We start from the raw sequence: 18,494 nt of genomic DNA, 5'->3' as shown, positions 1-18,494 counted from the left end.
ATGAAGAGGGTACCAATTATTTATTTTTTCATACTATATTGAACACTAAAGTATTAAAAACTGAAAGACAATAATAAGTTAATTTATTCGAAACTTTAAAATATCATTACAATAGTTACTTATCATTATTTCAATATACAAATTTTATTTAAACTAATTACAATATATTTAATTAGATTGTTCCTTTCTTAACCCGAATTTTCGTAAGATACCAAGAAGTTGATTTGCATTAACTCCAAACCGTACAACTTTGTAACAATCTGGTTGAGACAAATCAACTATTGTAGATCCTTTTCTTAATTTATCATATGCTTTACCATACATGTAACCGTCATGAAATATTCCACCTAACGAAGGCCATAAATTTTCAAATTCTTTAGGATATAAACAACTTGGTTCATTGCTTTCATTAGCACTTGTTAATGCTAAAGGTCCGGTTATTTTTGCAACGCATCTTATAAAGTGAAAATTTGGAACTCTTATGCCTACAGTATCCAAATTTGGATTCAAAGCAGGATTTAAAGCTGGTGTTCGTTTTAAGATGATCGTATATGGACCAGGTAATATGGTGGGTATTAAATCAGGTGGTAAATGATCTGTAACACCCCATGTTTTTATATCTGTGACGCTACTAACAGAAATAGATAAAGGTTTGTTTTCGTCACGTTTCTTAATTTCATATAACTTTTTAATAGACTCATTGTGTGACACAATACCAGCAAGACCATATATGGTATCTGTTGGAATCGCTAAAATATAATCTTTTTGTAATAATGTAGCAGCTATAGCTATACTTCTTCTTCCTCTACAATTCCAATGTTTACTAGAATTATTTAATTCCTCCACTTCATTTGAAGTTGAATTTAAAAGAGACTTCATTGGACCCAAGTTCTCAATGCTCACCATGCGTTTTCCACCCAGTACAAAATTAAACTATATTTTCAAAATAAAAAATGTATTAACTCTTGTTAATAAAAATCTCAATAGTAACCACTAAAGTATTATAGATGTGTCAAAGTGTATATTATCAAGACATTTGAATTAAAAAAAAATTATCCACCTGATTGTTACTGCGTTTAATTTAAACAATTGAAATACCTTTAATCGCGCCAGTTGTGACAACATTGAGGATTACAGCACTTATAAAACGTCGTCATAGGTTCATCAGCAGACCTCGTTTGAATTTGCATAAAGTAAGCTCGGGAATGCGAACACTTCGGGCACCGTTCTTCTGTGGAATCCACGTTTTCCCAAGCCGCGCTTCCACCTAGTACGTCATCTACTTCTTTCAATTTTGGATACGTACGATTACTCACTCTTCTTGCGATATTAAATACATATGGGCAGGTATTACACGCAAAACGTAAACCTGCTAAAGCTTCTTCCACTCGTAGAACATTACCACAAGTCGGACAGAACATCAACATCGTGATAAGGTTGATGCATTAGAATCATGAACGCAATCGTGAAAACAATATTAAAATTGTTCAATTGTTTGTAGCTTTATAATTCATAAAAAATAAGAAATATTAATAGTAAACACGATATTTAGAGTGATTTAAACATGCAAAATTACGATTATTTTTAACCATGATAAGGTATACACACGTGGGTATTGTGCGCATGTGTATATAAATGAACAAGTGTGGCAATTAATTTATATTTTTTGAATAAGAATTGTTTTATCTTCTTGATTAGATACAGTAGTTTTATTAATATACAAAATAAAGATCTATTTCACCTAACTTTTTATATTTATATAGATTACATATGTATAAAATATTTTATTATAAATTTTACGTATTTGTATGTGCATTCGCCTTTCAGTAACATGGTATGTAGCAGAAATGGGTCTGTGAATACCTTTGATACTGAAGCGGAGTGTTATAAGTTTATATAAAAATCTAGTTGTATATTTTAAACGATTAATCTTTTTCTGAGAGAAAAATGACAGTAAAATATATAAGAGAGTATTGACCGGCATTGTAAAAGTAATAACTGTCTATATAGTAAAGCACAACAATGTGCTTTATTTACAATTAGACTTGATACGCTTAGGTAATGTGGCAATTCTCATACAATTCAATTCCAAAATTGTATTGAAATAAATAAATGATACACAATACTTTTAATTAATAATATGTAGCTAAGTTTTGTTAACTTTTTAGTAATGAATTGCTGGTTTGTCGTGTATCGTATTTTTCACTTCATCAATCAGAAAGTATAAAAATAAATACCGCAAATCTGAGAATACATGTGACTGTTTTGTCAAGTATAAATTGTCAGCGTGATATACCCCTTTGAGAAACTTGTATATTTCAATATGTTTCAAAGGTTCGTATGTCATCTATTTCAACTAACAATATTAATGTTAACGAACTTTGTAATTTTAGGTTAAGGTCATATTAAAACAAGTTCATTTGTTGATCACAATGTAATTATAATAATTTTTGCATTTAATACATCCGATAAATTGTTGATATTAATATTGAAGTAACAAATATGTTACTTTTAACATTATCTGTTTATAATAGCAGAGTGCTTAACAAAATATTTTATATACATTTTAGGTGTAAAAGTTTGTGTCTATCGCCAAACATACAATCAAGATACCAAAGTATACTATCAAGAGCCAAAGCAAAGGAAAGAAGAAATTTACTTTTTGAGGAGGAAAAGAAGAAACAAAGAGCTGCAGTAGGAAGAATTGAAAAAATAGAAGTTAAATATCAATCTCCAGTAGAAGAAGTTATTCTTATAATGAACAAATGTATATCAACTCCTGCTGATTGTGCAAAACATGTTTCTGAAGGTGTATCTAAAGTAGCTGCCCTTGCATTAGTCGATGGATCACCATGGGATATGCAGAAGCCTTTAACATCTAATTGTGAATTAAAATTTTTAAATTTACTCAGCCCAGAGAACAGAATAGTGAACACAGCCTTTTGGCGAACTTGTTCGTTCTTGTTGGGTGCTATTGTAGATTCTGCGTTTCAATCGGATATAAAAGTTCACTTGCACAGTTTCCCGGTGCCCATCATAAAGTCAGGGAGTTTTATATATGATGTATATTTAGAACTGCCTGATTGGAAACCCACTGATCAGGAAATGCGTGCATTATCTGCCGAGTATGTTAAGTTATTAAATCTTGCATTACCCATTGAAAGGATAGTAACTACGGAAAACGTTGCGATCGACATGTTCCAGGATAATCCTTTTAAATCCGAACAAATACCAGATATCGCGAAATCTAATAACAATGAAGTTACATTGTATAGAGTTGGAAATCACATAGACATTAGTAAAGGGCCAATGATAGGCAATACGTCGTTAATAGGACGTTGTACGATCGCTGCCGTTCATAAAGTACCAGATAAAGAAAATCTTTATAGATTTCAAGGTGTAGCACTCCCTAAAGGCGTTTTGTTGAATCAATTTGCTTATGGTATATTAGAAAAGCGCGCTAGAAAATTGAATACGACAACGTGGTCATTTTTGTCGAACGAAACTGAGGATGAGGATGTCGCGGAAATATCTGCTAAAAATTAAGTTTGATACCTCGAGAACATAGTGTATAATAAAAATACATACTCTGTATGTTTCTATTTTGTAATTCCTCGATACCTGTATATAAAAATCATTGTGTTACATATTCGTTCAAATGAAATATGATCCACCGCTAACGCATATGTAAAATATAATTATTATCTTTCTATGAATAGCTACTATTCAATGTTTTATTCGCATACAGTTAGCACATTATAAATTAATACGAGACGTGTAAGAATGTATATTTTAAATGTACATGTGTATATGCGTGTGTATAGTATGTGTGAGCTTACAGTACTTAATACTATAACATTTTGACAGAAATTGTTCACGAATTTTGACGTGCACGTCGTGGGGTACGTAATTCCCACACAAAGATACCTGGTAGTCTATTAGCTATCGATGCAGGACATGTGATGCTCATTCTCAAGTACATCTGTTGATTTCTGTACGTTTTCGCTTCGTAACTTTCAAACTCGTCCGATTTTAAGACTGTTCTAACTGCGAGTGGTGCTAATTCCGATGTGCATTTTAATTCAATCTCGATCACCAAGTCCAAAGACGATGGTCCCCGTGCCCTTTGTTCGGTTTCAACGGTAACATTTGCTGAGCTGGCCGCATTCATAAATTTACTCTCGTATGCGTATTTATTCATGTTCCCATAGTAAAAGAACTGACCACCATATTCTCCATATCCTGAATAGGTGGAAGCAGGAGGTGGTCTTAAAGGAAGAATCAGAGGTATCTAAAGAAGGAAAAAAGGATATCAATGGAAATGTGTGTACTGACTTGTCTGTATGTGTATGTGAGAATGATTGAATCACCTGTAACGTCAACTCATGTTCGTAATGCAAATTCTCGAAGAGATGCTCGTTCACACTGCCCACCAAACGTCGTAGCCTGAGGTACATAAAACGTTGCTCGTCCCTCCAGGAGTTCTCCTCCGCGTTCTTCGTCACTTCCAAACATGTAAACCAAGCACGTTTCATCATATATCTTAATTTCATATTGATGGTACGTCTCGTGCCTCTTTTGTGCGGCATCACTTTGAAAGATAGCACCTGTCGACCTTCGATCAGGCAGTCCAGAACGTCTACGACTTTGCAGCCAGAGATTAAAGCCGATCTACCAATATGATTTTGTTACATCAGATACATTTACAGCGTCTTTGAAAATGTACAGTCGCATGTCTGGGTTTTAGTTAAGAGAAAATGTAGGAGAAGAAGAAGTGTCTTATCATCCTTGGCTCTACCTAGAACCTTCCTGGATTCTCCTAAGACCAGAGGCAAGTGATGGAAGACTCTTCTTTTTACATTTACCCTTAACCAAGAAAAGCCGACTTTACACCCAGGTGTACGTTCAGGTAAGAATAAGCACAGTTCAACAATGTCAATGGCCTCACGATGTCCTCTACTCATACATTCTATTGTTACCGAATTTACCCTGTTACATACAAGGTACTACACATTCTTTTAACATACTTTCCAGAAACCTAGATTCACTTCTTGTAGAATAATTTACCTGTTCACCCTGCGTTCAGAGACCTTTTCGAAAAAGTTCATGAACCGCTTACAGGCGGCTGTGAAGTAGGCCATGCTCGAGTCAGGTGTACGAGGATTGACAATGGATGAATGAAGTTTGCCAATTCGACCGAGAAGTTCGTTCAAATTGTCCAGCAGACTTCCGGCGTAAAAGCACAGCCTTGGAAACCTCTGTTGGTTCGTCGGTGGATGCGTATATCTCCACGTGACAGCACGTAGCATCTTGTATTGCGCTCTGATCAGTTCTAAAGCGTTCAAAGCTTTGCTACGAGCCAGTAGTTCCTGATTTGTTTTCACGGTTTTCAGGGTACCCTCGATACGTTTTGTCAGGGTCTCTAGCCTTGTACCAGCTGCGAGAAAGGCGCCATTTAGAACTGTAGCTGCAACTGTCGAGCAGTGTCTGAAAGATAGATCATATTTTTATTTACTGCGTTTCCTACAGCCCTCACTTTATAGTAAATACAGTTAAAGTGGAATCTCTGAAGAATAGAAACCCTAATATAAGAATTTTAAACCGTAGAAATCACCTGGAGACTAAGCGTACACAGGTGGCCACATCGTGAAGGGGTAACGGCCGTAGTATCATTTCCAGTACTTCCGGTGGAAGTGTATCCAACATGTGAGCTTGGTTCTGTTTCATGAACGATGACTTTTCGATATCCTTTAGTGGTTCCTCTTGATGTTCGCATCTTGTAGCCGGCAACTTTGGTCGCTTGTTCACGTTCATTTAAAATCATTTAGGGAAAGGAACAGGAGACAAAGAGGATTCTCCTTTCGGTCGACGGAACTTTTTGCCTCTAATTTCAATTTCACTCTGTGTTGTGATCATTTAATTACGCTTTGTTCGTTGCATCGCACTTGTTGCTAAATAAAAACATTTCCTTCGAGTAAAAAATTTAATAAAAGTTAAAATGTCAGACAAGGTGAAACGAAACAAGTAACAAACTCTTTGTCCCTTTGACTCCTTCGATTCTCGATTCATATATTTGTATAGGGTGTTTCAATTTCGAAACGATCCGTGTACTGTTTCAAATATTTGATATCTAATTTGTGTTATGGAAAATAAGGAAGATCTCTTGGTAGATTTATTATAGTCATTGTGTATATGTATACATTGTATAATTGTATCTGCTTTTCGGTAATTAAGATTGTTTTCGCTTTGGGAAAAGAAAATTAGCGTTAGTTCGTTTCGTGAATCTTTGCAATGTTCTTGATAAAAAGATTTGTTTTAAAGAATGCAAAGATTTACGAAACAACCTAATAGAGTTACAATGATCATTTGCTGTTAAAATTATATATATATATATATATATATGTCATATATTGGAGTTTCCTTAAGTGTACAATTCATTTAGTGTTACAATTAATGCAGTTTTAACTGTACAATATCAATTTCTGCTACACTGTGGAATAAAATAATGAGGGGCTTATGTTGGACTAGTGTTTTAGTAGAAAAATTGAAAATATTAATCTTAACATAAACAAGTGACTCATTTAATATAATTACAAACAAAACGTTCAAAGTGAAGAATAACTGCTATCTTATTAATTCTATCCTTTAAGTCCCATAACTTTGTCCCACAGTGTATATCATCACATAACACACAATCTCTTTGGTCTGTCCGTTATAAAACGACAATTAAACTCGCGGTTCAACACTGTACTTCATCATGTAGTAAATCGATGGCCTAGTTTTGCATTGAAATCCTTCAAACCCTGTTTTCACGAACGAGAATTAGAAACTTGAGGAATGATAAATGATTATAACGAATAACAGCTTAGTTAACACGTTGACTCTCAACACAGATTCAATATAATTGAACAATTAACAAAAAAAAAAAAAAAGAGAACGTACCTTAGATATTTTCAATTTTATTGAACCAATCAACCTGTTAACTCTTAATTGCTACCTTGAGATCCTGGAATACCTTATGTTTAGTGTCTCAGTAGTCTTGAATCAAGCTGAGCCTCACAATTTTCCAATTATCTGTGTTGGTGATCATTTTTATTTGAATATTAGGAAAAAAGCCTATCTCAGCTGTATCTGTACTAATACAATTTCATCTTCCCAACAAAAAGAATAAGTTCCTTGCGAATACAAGAAAATTCCTGAAGGATCATCATCAAACATCAAGCGTCTCATTTTACACTGAAAAATTGACTGGCATCAGAAGCGTGAACTTGGTCTGGTCGACTGGCAACTCCTCGGATCCACAAGGACTGATGCTGTCCAAAAGGGTCTGTATGGCATTCTGATTCGTAGGATGCTTTCTCTTGGTATGTTCCCTCCTGTGCTTCAGTTCCTTGAACGTCTTCCCGCATTGTTCGCAGACGTAGGGTCTAGCAGCTTCATGAGACCTCACGTGACCTTCATAATGACTCTTCCGGACGAATTTTTTGCCACATTGGCCACAGTCGAACTGGAAACGACCCTCGTGGGCTGCTACGTGCGAGCTGAGCGTCCACTTGGTCTTGAACGTCTTTGAACAATAGTCGCATCTGATCTTGGACCCTCCATTTGAGGTACTCTTATCAGGCTGTGCAGTCCTCCTGGGATTTTTATTAAGAAGCAGCATCTCCTCTAGCAGGAAGTCGTCTTCTTTGTCCACTTGATCCTTCCTTGGTGCTTCACTTTTTTCCAGAGCCATCTGAGCCTCCAACATAGTAGTCGTGTGTTGCTTCATATGCTCCTGCAATTCCTCTTCGTCACGGGAGCCCATTCCACAAAGGGTGCACACGTTCTTGTCAGTCACCTGAAAGTATAATCATCAAACATTATATTAGAATAATAGGAAGTAGTAGAGTGCATACTAAGTTTGTTTATTTTCTAGGTGTGGACTATGTAGATGAGCGTGGAATAGTCTCAAAGCTAAAATATCTCATACAATCTTGTAAATCAATATACCTTCTCATGCGAGCTCATATGAGCCTTCAGCTTCAACTCGCTGGTGTACTTCTTCTTACAATGCGAGCAAGAGTAGGACTTGGCATTGGTTTCACGCGAATTATCGGCCCAACTTGCCTGTTGCCTATCGGTCGATCCGTTTGCTATACTTTCCCCGCTCTCCTTACTATTGTGCTGCTGTTTGCCCATGTTTTCATAATCAGACAGCTTCTCCTTTCTCATTTCATGACGAGCTATGTGTCTTTTCAGGTCGTGAGCTCTGGAGAAGGCTCTGCCATACCTAATGCAACCAGAATAAGGACATCCCTTTGTCTTGTCATTTCTTGGACGGGATGAAACGCTATTAGACGAGTGTTTCGTATCTTTGTTGCAGTCCTTGCAAGATTTCTCGATCTTTTGACTGGTAACTGTGGCTAATTGTGCTGATAACGGTATCACGATCGATATCGTCTCGTTGGTACCTGGATTCACGATGGGACCAACGTGAATCGCCGGAGGTGTCGCCAAGGATATACCGTTCTCGTTGTTTCTACTCATCACGGCCTTCTAGAGGATCGGTTAAACCTGTTTCAGAACGGAAATGAACGTTTCACTCGATCGCATGCTGGACATATTTTGTTGTGTATTACTGCTAACCGCGTTGCTGCGTTTTTTAAGTCTCTTTGGCATTCGAGTGGAAAGGCAGGAAACTGAGCGTGAAACAGCGAGATTATTTAGAAGATTATACATTTTGATAACTACATAGAATTGGAGGTCAAGTTTATATATTTAGAAATTTGATTTTCAGTCAATTCTCAACAAGTAGAAAGGTTAATCTCAGACAATTAGAAATCGCTGACTAATTTTTATCTATATTAAAATTTGTCGTTCAGAATTGATTCACGATGCAACTGATATCGATTTACTTAATTCATGATGCATAGCAAGTTCTAAGCACGTAGAGTGAATCGATATCGTAAAATATGTATAGTTCTATAGCGACGCAAGAAAGCGTGAAACTGATCGCGAGAGAGAAGACTCGTTGCTGTTATGTTTTTATTAATTTCCATGTGGTAAACTCACACATTAATTTGTAAAATCTTGTGTACAGGGCGATTCATAAATTGTATAAAAAAATTGATTTAAGATTATAATTTTAATATTAGTGAGAAAGATTACTGATTAATTTAATTTCTTATTGAATCATCTATCAAATAATATCCAAATTAACAACAGCTCCATGCATAACAAAAGCACCTTGAAAGCCATCTTGAATCAATTTAACCCCTAAATAAAGTAATAAATGTAATAACTCACACATTTGTTCATATACTTATAAATATTAAAAAACGTAGTAAAATCTATATACTGTTTCCAAATGAAAATTCAGTTTATTATGGTTATATGATGTATATCATTGAATGAACAATGGTATAAATATTCTACATCCATAAAATATGGATGATACCCTTGTGAACAAACGTGTGAGTCACTTCTACGAGTCCATAACATACTGCGTTCTTACTTCGAACAAAGCTTTGCTCCCTTTCGTCCCTTCGATCGTCTCTCCCCTTTCACTGAAAACGTCGCAGCCCTCTCAGTGATTCATCCGCCTTCATCCTCCCCTCGTGAAGGAACACGCGACCCCGTCGCTGATCGTTTACCTCGTCCAAAAATTGTTACCTTTCAAAGTCAATTATAAGGTAGAAGATCAATAGATCGTCAGGTAGAAATACATCCGTGTATTCGTTTCAAGATGAACGTCACAAAGGGTCATGCACCGTGTAATTCATCCTTCTGGTTGAATCGCTGCCACTTTCTCGGACGATTCGATCCTTAACGAGCACCCCACTCGCTCGTCTTTATGCAAAAAGAAACAATTCTTCGCGAGCTAGGTTTCTCCCTTTCTCTCGGCGTCTCCTCGCGATGGATCTCTCTGGTTCTTTGGCTTTCCTTCGAACAACGTGGACGAACCTCGAAGGAAACGATCGGCCCGACATTCGCTCACTTTCCTCGTCACGATGAAAGTGTGCTACTGATCAGGAACGCGCACTCTCCCTGTTCGCATGGAAGCGGTGCCTCTTTGTGGCTCGCGCATGTCACGTCCCTGTAGGCGGTTCTTGAAGCGTGGGTGTTTTAACGAGGCTCTTCTTGCGTTAATTTTAACTGTTTTTAATATACCATTCCTTCTTCAACTTTATTTTTAAGTATATATTTTTAAGTATAGGATTGATAGATAGTATAATTTAAATTTAGATAGAAAAGAAATTAGGTCTAATTGTAAGTTAGATTTAGCGGTTTAAGAAGTTATTAAAGAGTATAGTACCTAATTAAATGAAATGATTATTTAGAAAGTTGAGGAAACTAGATGGAAGTAGTTTGTTGATTGATTAGAATGGAAAGTGATGCATGCGAGCAACCCTTCTTAATTTAACAACCCTCTATTATACACCCATGTATGATGAGCACGTATTACGTACGTGTATACGTACTGTGTAAGGGTGTATTGGAAGCGATAGAAGGGCCAAGTAAATTGATCTGAAGACTCTAGCCATTTTCATAAAGGAATTCTGTTAGGTACAACAAATAACACTCATGCATCTATAATATAATTGCATTCTTAGTGTTATAACACGAAATCTGAAATCTTCAGTATTTCAATATACAATTTACATATATTGTACATTGAAGCTATATAGCTTCACAGAAACCAGTAGAGTATTCAGTAATCCTTAACGTTAAAGGGCGCACCTATTATACTCTCCCATGAGATTACCATGCTTAATCAACTAATGGCACAAATGGAAATAATTAATGTCGTCAACAGAGCGATTTCATAGTTGAGAGTAAAATTACGTTGGAAGATATGACTTTATTTTCACGCGGCCTCCAAAACGTTTCCACTGTAGGTTTTTTTATTGTTTTTCCCATGTCAGGATGTGCAAAATATCGCGGGGAAAATTTCATTTCATGCAATTTACGGGTTAATCAGACGGCATAAACATTGGTTGAATATTTGGTCGAACATGTGCACTGACAAGCACACCTGTTACACGGTAACGTTATATTAGGCGTCTAATGTAATTAGTTAACTGCTAATCAAGTGGAGTAGGATAATTGTGAGAGTTAACTCATTTTGAGGAAAATAATTGAATAGAAGAGTTGAGGGACAAAGAATGTTTATAAACATAAATATGGAATGTGTCGCTACTTCAATTGTATATTGACTTTCAGAAAATTCAGTAACCGAATTTAATTGGTCTATGAAAGGCTGAAGTTTGCTTGTCGAAGTTTACCAATGTGCTGTCGCTGATGGACAAGTTTCTTCCTGGTCCATCTGGAACATCTCGCCAAAGTATACACCAATTTGCCTAACATATTGGAGTCCAGTGGTCACTCACCACCTTTTCATACGTACCTTCTTCTTCTTCTTCTTCTTCTTCTTCTTCTTCTGTCTATAAATTCAAGGTAATATTATTCAACATAATAAAATAATCCATTTTTTCTATTAAATTTTCTTTATTGATACTGAATTTCATTTTGTAGGTACAAAAACTTGACTAGCTAAATAACAGCACTAAAGATTCACCAATTGTCTGAAAACAACATGATCAAGGTAACAAAGATTCGGTTGAGCTAGCAAACATGTCTGCAAACGAAACTCGATCAGAGTATGCTTTCGGTATGCTGAGTGGTTCGTATTAAGCTAATTAATGGATGCTACTAGGCATCAATTGTGTACTCTGCCTCTACTACTTGCCACAATACGTTCTATGTGTGTCCTGGTAAATCGATATTTCTAATTTCATCCTCTAGAGAAGATGCAATCGCTACGCACAATCGCAAGAGGGTTGCGTAACGTGGATGAAAAAGAGGACGCGAAACGCAGTTTCGACGATTGCAACCATGAGACTCATTTAAATGCAGATATTTCCACGTGTATCGAGAACAGGAAGAAGATATCCAGCCAGATATACCTTAGCCTCTGGCAAATAATATTTTTCATCAAAGTTACTTCTTCTGTATTCTCCATTTCTATTACAACGGATGGATATTCTTCTGTACACTACAATATCCTGACTTTCTTTATTTCCTAGTCGAGATATGCAACAAGTTTTGTATCACGTTTCTAATGTCTTTTTTCAAATATCTTTACTAAAGATCACTTCTTCAGTATTGATCTAGAAGTGATAATAAATAATTTGTTGGAAATCTTCTAGGTGACAGGAGTTATATATTTTGAATTATAAAAATTGCGCGTCGTCATCATCGTTGCTATGACTCTTCATGATCTTCCTTATCCACTTCACGTAGTACTGTATCCTAGTGTATACGTCAGGAAAGCCTGGTCTGGCACATCCCGATCCGAAGGAGGTGACGCCTGCCAATTGCCAGACACCGTCTGCACGACGACACTGCAATGGTCCTCCTGAATCACCCTAACAAAACAAGGAAATAAATGATTTTCATGTTGATTTTCTAGCACAAGGATCGATCACTTCAACTAATCCCATCAATAGTACCCAGAATCCATTACCTAGAAATGTATAAGTTCTAATCTAGTTGAGTGGATTCTGATGACCACCAAATGTATAGATGTCTTTTTCGGTACTTACTACACAACTTCCGGAAGAGCCATCGGTGTGACCAGCACAAAGATGGCCGCTTCGAAGTGGTACCGATTTCCCATAAGCTTGCGTACATTTCTCAAGATCGAGCAATGGTACCGAGGCTTCTAAAAGCGATGTTGAAAGTGATTGGGAGGGTCCATAGCGACCCCAACCAGAAGCGATACACTGGCCTTTCGCAAGCTCTTCTTCTGGATCTGGTAAGCAAATCGTTCGCACCACCTTGGATAAAGGAGCTGGCCTAGCGAGTTTCATCAAAGCTGTAAATTATATTTCTTTAATATCTTTATTATATAAAGCAATAAGTGGAATGTCAATATGGATGCAAGGTAAAAGAAGATTTATGTACCAATGTCGTGCATATAATTATTAAATCTTTCGTGGAGGATCACTCGTTCAACAGGTAATCTAGCCGAACCTCTTCCACCGGCATCCAACTCCCATTCTCCTACAACTGCTGTCCATAAAGCACCAATTGGCAAGTTGAAAAGTTCACTGTGACATCAATATTAAATATGTTTATCAATAGGTTGAGACAAATGCTCATTATAATTGTATATTAGCTTTCAAATTATCATCTTCTCTTTATTTTTATTAATTAATCAATTGCACTATATTTCAGATGACCTCCATTGTCCTACAACTGCTATTCATAAGGCACCAGTTGATAAGTTGAAAGGTTCACTGTCACATCAATATTAAATATGTTTATTAATAAGTTGAAACAAATACTAATTATAATTGTATATAAGCTTTCAAGTTATTCTCTTCTCTTTATTTTTATTAATTAGTCAACTGCACTACATTTCAGGTGACCTACTACAGCTGCTGTCCATAAGACATCAATATTAAATATGTTTATCTGTATGTTGAAACAAATACTCATTGCAATTGTGTATAAGTTTTCAAGTTATCATCTTCTCTTTATTTTTATTAATTAGTTAATTGCACTACATTTCAGGTAACCTCCATGGTTAACTGTTAAACTTCTAACAATTGGAAAAGATAAATGCTTCTCTTCATCTCATTACGAAGCGTACACATGTTGAATGAAAAGTGAAACTCACTTATGAATGCAATGAGCGGCCGTGACGACCCAGCTAGGTTCAATGAGAACACCACCGCACCAGTGACCGATAAATCCTAGCTTCGGATGCAGCAGCTGAAGAGAAACCTGCCATGGCCAGGATCCTCTCTTACTTGGTTTACCATTGAATATTCGACCAGTCGTGGTCGCGACAATTTTTCTTCCATCGAGGGTAGAATTGACCCTGCTACTTTCCAAGAGGGCCGCCCGTGGTTGCCTGTGCGATGCTGCTGGACATCCGCAGGCTGTTATTGAAAAACTCAAGTTTCCCACCTACTTGTTTTTTTCACGGATAATCGAATAACCTGTTGATTTTATAAATTAACTAATATTCTACCGATTTTATAAATAGTCTGTCAATTTATTCGTTTGATAGTAAGTCACTATTTAGGCGGGAAAAGCTTGAGACAACATCATGCAATGATTAACCCTTGAACAATGGTAACTTACCAGAATGGTTCTCCCTCGGGATCATCAGCATCGCACAGTCGACCTCCGCAAGAAGGAAAAGAACGATCGCCAGTCCAGCACGAAGATTCATTTCCACTGAACGAAACACACCATGTATACAACCCTCAGCACTTCATTTACTTCACCATATCTCACTCTTCATGTTCAACAAAATTAAACACTTCTCAGCGTCTATCAATCCAATGATTTTTCTATTCTTCATTACTGAATAACTATACACATACTGTTGTAAAGAAAGTGAACAATTTTTCGTAGGAAAGGATGCGTCGTTCTTCTTCTTCAAGAAAATATCTCGTGCGATGGAAGAAAAGACGAAGAGGAGGCTGACGAGTAATCCTCGCACTGCATCAGCCGAGTAAATCCTTCGAAGGAACCCAGAAGAAAGTGATCGTTGACGATTGCCATCGAAGAAGGGGAATACACTTATCGTTACGATCGCAAATGAACGAATGGAAACTGGCAGCTCTTAAACAGATGAATATCGCTCTCACTAACGAAAGTTACTCTCGGCGATCGGGTATGTTTCTTCCTTACTCGATCGTCTTTCGTGCCAATTAGAAACGCTCGTCTTTTTATTGTCCCGACAATTACTAACTCGTATGTTCTTCAGATTCTTTTTTGCCTCTCGACGTTGAACTAATTTCGTGAACGAGAGAAATTTTTTTATTGTTGAAATCGAGACGGAAATTTGGACGGCTCTCACTGTGGATGAAAGTTAAAGAAGAAAGTTTTGGATTTCTTTACAAATTACCTTTGTTAAGTTGTTTTGTAATTTTATAATGGCTAAAAAGTGGGAAAAGTAAATTGTACAAAAGTATGTAAAGGAATGTAAATTTTACAAATTTTAACTAAAATATTTCATAAACTGTATAAAAGAATATTCATAAGATTTAGAAATTCGGTTTGCATATTAAACATATTCACAAATGATGGTTTTATTGCATTCATAATAAAAACAAGCATAAAAAAAATGTATAATCCGTTATGAATCATTTAGCTGTAGTTTCTCGTAATTAAGCATTACTGGGGCAGTAGAGGAACACATGGAACTTTTTTTTCGATCATGAATCACTTGATACACCTGTTTGATTACCATGGAACGTTAATCGTCCCCTGAACAGACGGATCCTCTTTGAGAAATGTAAACGTACGTACAAGTCGTCAATTTCACTGCTACGTTAGGATGTCAGTGATGCTGAACGATATACGTGTATAGGATACTTCAGGAAAAGTGTTGTAAATGGTTTTCAAATAAGAAAGCTTTAGAATAACGGCAAACAGTCTTGCATTTCTGACGATTAGTCTGTTTCAAAAACTATTTCATGGATAATCAATTCTTTTAAATATTTTCACAGATATGAATTTAAAGGATTGCAATTTAAGAAATTATGGACTGGTGTTTTGAAAGGTCTTGTACAACTGCTCTTATCCAGGCCATTCCATCGCAAAGAAAGTGAGGAGGAATGCAAGGTATCGTCGATATAATTATAGTCAAGTTTAATATGTTCAATACACTTCTTTTTATTCATCATGGCATTGAAATAAATTTTTTAATTGCCAGGAGGAAAGAGAGTAAACCTTTTCTAAACATAAATGTTTATTTTTAATATAAATGAACAAAATTATTGATCAAAAACGTTGAAAGCTGAGTTGTGATTAAAACAAAGTCTCTTTTTTTTTGGGTTTAAATGTTACTCCATTGTTACTGTTATCATTCTTAACATCAATACTTTTTATTATATTATTATAAGTATATTATATATTTATTATATTATTATAAGTTGAAGTATAAGATAGACAAGCAGTGTAAATTCTTGTCTCATGGTCCAAGGGCTACATACATACATACATAGCTCCCTTCTTATTTTCATCTATACATATATATATATATATTATAAATAAAATTGAAGTGTCTGTCTGTGATTTCGATATAATGAGTTTTTTAAGCTCATATATGGTTTTTCGCACCTTGCTAAAACCCAAACACGCTTTTGCAAAATTTTTGTCTGTCTGTCTATCTGTCTGTTTAAGGGGATAGAGACGGGTAATGCAGCGAGGTGACATTACCGGCAAAAATGGGCCTAAAAAGGGGTCCGGGATTTTTCATTTTTCGTCCTTATATGAGAATATTTGAGGCTGGGTGAGAGCTCATTCGAAAGAGAAAGGTTCAATGCAGCGCGCTCTAGTCATGATTCAACGAGATTTTGTTAATATCTAATAATATGAGTGTCCAAAGTACTAGCAAAAATACGATAAAATACACCTGCAGAATTCAAGTATTTTTAGATCACTAAAAGAGTTTTGTGTCTCAAACGATGACTAGAGCGCGCTGCATTGAACCTTTCCCTTTCGAATGAGCCCTCACCCAGCCTCAAATATTCTCATATCAAGACGAAAAATGAAAAATCGCGGACCCCTTTTTAGGCCCATTTTTGCCGGTAATGTCACCTCGCTGCATTATCCGTCTACCCCCTTAAACGACTCCGAAACGACTAAACCGATTTTAACGAGACTTTCATTGGCAGATTCAGAATATATAGAGTAATAATTTAGACTTCTTTTTATTCTCGAAATATTCAGAGTTCTCGTGTAAATTTAGAAAAACTGTAAAAATCAGGCGCTAATGAGGCAACTTTTTATAGTCCGTTTATGCAGTTCACGCACTTACACATATATATTATACTGATTTTAATTGTGAAAATCAAAGAGAGAGGCGATCAATCACAAAATTAAACAAACTTATGTTTATTTATACGCATGCAATGCGAACGAAGTCACGGGTAATCGCTAGTATTAAATACATTATCGGCTCACAAGGAAGGTTAGGGAACCCGGAAATTCCAAAAATTATGAAACTTCGCATACAAGTACAGTAAGTCATCCGTAATACGACCCTGTTTTCCGTTGGTGCCATAATTCGGTTTTAAAGGGTGAAATTACCCCTTGAAAAAAGTTCGAAACTTTCTTTTTTGTGGAATATCTTAAAAACGGTGAGAGATATGAAAAAAAAGTTTAAACAAAAGTTGCACAGTTCTGTTGTGTTTACAAAATGGCGTCAAGAAAATTTTGAAAAGTGCATAATTTTTTAGTTATCCCTCCCCCCCAACATTTTCTTGACGCCATTTTGTAAACACAACAGAACTGTGCAACTTTTGTTTAAACTTTTTTTTCATATCTCTCACCGTTTTTAAGATATTCCACAAAAAAGAAAGTTTCGAATTTTTTTCAAGGGGTAATTTCACCCTTTAAAACCGAATTATGGCACCAACGGAAAACAGGGTCGTATTACGGATGACTTACTGTACTTGTATGCGAAGTTTCATAATTTTTGGAATTTCCGGGTTCCCTATCCTTCCTTGTCAGAATGAAAATGGGAGAACAGCGCTACTGAAACGTGATAGATAGTTTGTGAACTAGTCTGCATCAGTTTCAGTTGATATAGCAGGGATTGAGTGCAATCTCGTCGATACTTACAACGACTCTAGGAAAATTCACCGCCACCTCAATCACCGACGAGATACTGTTAAAGACTGCCAGCCTCTGTGTTAAAGTTCGGCACGCCAAGTGGGCCCAGTGGGCCTGGGGTACGATCGGTAAATAGGAATGATGGATAATGTAGAATAGTGATATTACCCATTCTACCACCGAAAAAAACTGTTATACCACCAACGAGATGATTTTGCTTTGCCACAGTACAATAATTATCTCGTCGGTGCTGCTTGGAAAACAATTATATTTTACCTTATAATTGTATTACATTCTTATTGTAATAATCGATACTAAAAAAATATATGAAAAATAAGAATATTTGATATATAACATTTTGAAGAAATACAAGAACTGAATAAAAAATAATTCGAAAATTACTGTTATATTTATAAAATAATGATTCTTAAACCAAAAATATCATTTAACTGTTAACAGAGACTCGTCTCTTAGCAGACTGTTAACAGGTGGGCATTTTTACCTTTTTCACAGGTAGCGGAAGTAGGCATTTTTAACAGAGAATGACATACTAAGCGCTTAGTGTATTCCCTTATTCTGCCATGTGGTGAATACAGTCGAACGCCCCAAACGTTTGAAAGTTCGCATCCTTGCATACCCCGCGCTGACACTGGTGCACTCAAGGGGGGCTAAGGGGCTCTAGCATCCCCCAAAGAAAAAAAAAGGAGAACAACAGAAAATTTTCCAAAATCTGTTCCTAATTAAATTAGTGTTACTGTTTATGTCACATATTAATAACACTGTTTTTTGTATTAAAAATATTTTTATTCGTTCAACTTAGCTCCCTCCAAGAACAAATTCTGAGTGCGTCATTGCCCGCACATACCCCATCA

At 36.1% G+C, this 18,494-nt stretch overlaps 6 protein-coding genes across 7 annotated transcripts; 1 reads left to right on the top strand and 5 right to left on the bottom strand.

Moving 5' to 3' along the window:
- Positions 1 to 168: 168 nt before the first annotated feature.
- LOC114880875 (yrdC domain-containing protein, mitochondrial) lies at positions 169 to 906 on the bottom strand. Its single transcript, XM_029197344.2, has one exon. The coding sequence runs from the start codon at positions 904 to 906 to the stop codon at positions 169 to 171; it is 738 nt and encodes a 245-aa protein (XP_029053177.1).
- On the bottom strand, positions 843 to 1,726 carry LOC114880873 (DNA-directed RNA polymerase III subunit RPC10). The gene is made up of 2 exons (XM_029197341.2): positions 1,099 to 1,726; positions 843 to 933 (listed from the first exon to the last, which is right to left on the bottom strand). Exon 1 carries the CDS (start codon positions 1,425 to 1,427, stop codon positions 1,101 to 1,103), a length of 327 nt encoding a protein of 108 aa, XP_029053174.1. The 5' UTR covers positions 1,428 to 1,726; the 3' UTR covers positions 843 to 933; positions 1,099 to 1,100.
- Positions 1,727 to 1,827: 101 nt separating this feature from the next.
- LOC114880872 (39S ribosomal protein L39, mitochondrial) lies at positions 1,828 to 3,716 on the top strand. Of its 2 annotated transcripts, XM_029197339.2 has the most exons (3): positions 1,828 to 2,058; positions 2,169 to 2,334; positions 2,571 to 3,716. In XM_029197339.2, the coding sequence occupies exons 2-3, from the start codon at positions 2,324 to 2,326 to the stop codon at positions 3,544 to 3,546; spliced, it is 987 nt and encodes a 328-aa protein (XP_029053172.1). In that variant the 5' UTR covers positions 1,828 to 2,058; positions 2,169 to 2,323; the 3' UTR covers positions 3,547 to 3,716. The 2 variants fall into 2 exon arrangements, with proteins under 2 accessions (XP_029053172.1, XP_029053173.1); XM_029197340.2 differs by lacking the exons at positions 1,828 to 2,058; positions 2,169 to 2,334 and adding an exon at positions 2,357 to 2,434.
- A 101-nt stretch (positions 3,717 to 3,817) lies between these two features.
- On the bottom strand, positions 3,818 to 6,028 carry LOC114880869. The gene is made up of 4 exons (XM_029197337.2): positions 5,615 to 6,028; positions 5,068 to 5,487; positions 4,371 to 4,671; positions 3,818 to 4,291 (listed from the first exon to the last, which is right to left on the bottom strand). The coding sequence occupies exons 1-4, from the start codon at positions 5,812 to 5,814 to the stop codon at positions 3,875 to 3,877; spliced, it is 1,338 nt and encodes a 445-aa protein (XP_029053170.1). The 5' UTR covers positions 5,815 to 6,028; the 3' UTR covers positions 3,818 to 3,874.
- Positions 6,029 to 6,108: 80 nt separating this feature from the next.
- LOC114880870 (zinc finger protein 180-like) lies at positions 6,109 to 9,993 on the bottom strand. The gene is made up of 3 exons (XM_029197338.2): positions 9,497 to 9,993; positions 7,993 to 8,556; positions 6,109 to 7,840 (listed from the first exon to the last, which is right to left on the bottom strand). The coding sequence occupies exons 2-3, from the start codon at positions 8,527 to 8,529 to the stop codon at positions 7,232 to 7,234; spliced, it is 1,146 nt and encodes a 381-aa protein (XP_029053171.1). The 5' UTR covers positions 8,530 to 8,556; positions 9,497 to 9,993; the 3' UTR covers positions 6,109 to 7,231.
- Positions 9,994 to 11,606: 1,613 nt separating this feature from the next.
- On the bottom strand, positions 11,607 to 14,354 carry LOC114880874 (chymotrypsin-like elastase family member 2A). The gene is made up of 5 exons (XM_029197342.2): positions 14,137 to 14,354; positions 13,667 to 13,931; positions 12,949 to 13,094; positions 12,588 to 12,859; positions 11,607 to 12,410 (listed from the first exon to the last, which is right to left on the bottom strand). The coding sequence occupies exons 1-5, from the start codon at positions 14,225 to 14,227 to the stop codon at positions 12,216 to 12,218; spliced, it is 969 nt and encodes a 322-aa protein (XP_029053175.1). The 5' UTR covers positions 14,228 to 14,354; the 3' UTR covers positions 11,607 to 12,215.
- Between the last annotated feature and the right edge of the window lie 4,140 nt (positions 14,355 to 18,494).

The sequence above is a fragment of the Osmia bicornis genome, chromosome 8 (assembly GCF_907164935.1).
Source record: "Osmia bicornis bicornis chromosome 8, iOsmBic2.1, whole genome shotgun sequence".
Classification (NCBI taxonomy): domain Eukaryota; kingdom Metazoa; phylum Arthropoda; class Insecta; order Hymenoptera; family Megachilidae; genus Osmia; species Osmia bicornis.
The sequence above is the reverse complement of the archived record's forward strand: the minus strand, read 5'-3'. Positions and strand labels throughout refer to the sequence as shown.

What these genes read in the sequence shown, in the direction of transcription:
- LOC114880875 (XM_029197344.2), bottom strand. Translation starts at nt 906, where the DNA reads ATGGTGAGCATTGAGAACTTGGGTCCAATGAAGTCTCTTTTAAATTCA.
- LOC114880873 (XM_029197341.2), bottom strand. Translation starts at nt 1,427, where the DNA reads ATGTTGATGTTCTGTCCGACTTGTGGTAATGTTCTACGAGTGGAAGAA.
- LOC114880869 (XM_029197337.2), bottom strand. Translation starts at nt 5,814, where the DNA reads ATGAACGTGAACAAGCGACCAAAGTTGCCGGCTACAAGATGCGAACAT. An exon ending in TGTGTACGCTTAGTCTCCAG is followed by an intron (nt 5,488 to 5,614) that starts GTGATTTCTACG and finishes TCTATCTTTCAG; the next exon opens with ACACTGCTCGACAGTTGCAG. An exon ending in AACATGAGTTGACGTTACAG is followed by an intron (nt 4,292 to 4,370) that starts GTGATTCAATCA and finishes TTCCTTCTTTAG; the next exon opens with ATACCTCTGATTCTTCCTTT.
- LOC114880870 (XM_029197338.2), bottom strand. Translation starts at nt 8,529, where the DNA reads ATGAGTAGAAACAACGAGAACGGTATATCCTTGGCGACACCTCCGGCG. An exon ending in ATATGAGCTCGCATGAGAAG is followed by an intron (nt 7,841 to 7,992) that starts GTATATTGATTT and finishes TTATACTTTCAG; the next exon opens with GTGACTGACAAGAACGTGTG.
- LOC114880874 (XM_029197342.2), bottom strand. Translation starts at nt 14,227, where the DNA reads ATGAATCTTCGTGCTGGACTGGCGATCGTTCTTTTCCTTCTTGCGGAG. An exon ending in TAATTATATGCACGACATTG is followed by an intron (nt 12,860 to 12,948) that starts GTACATAAATCT and finishes TATAATTTACAG; the next exon opens with CTTTGATGAAACTCGCTAGG. An exon ending in GCTCTTCCGGAAGTTGTGTA is followed by an intron (nt 12,411 to 12,587) that starts GTAAGTACCGAA and finishes TTGTTTTGTTAG; the next exon opens with GGTGATTCAGGAGGACCATT.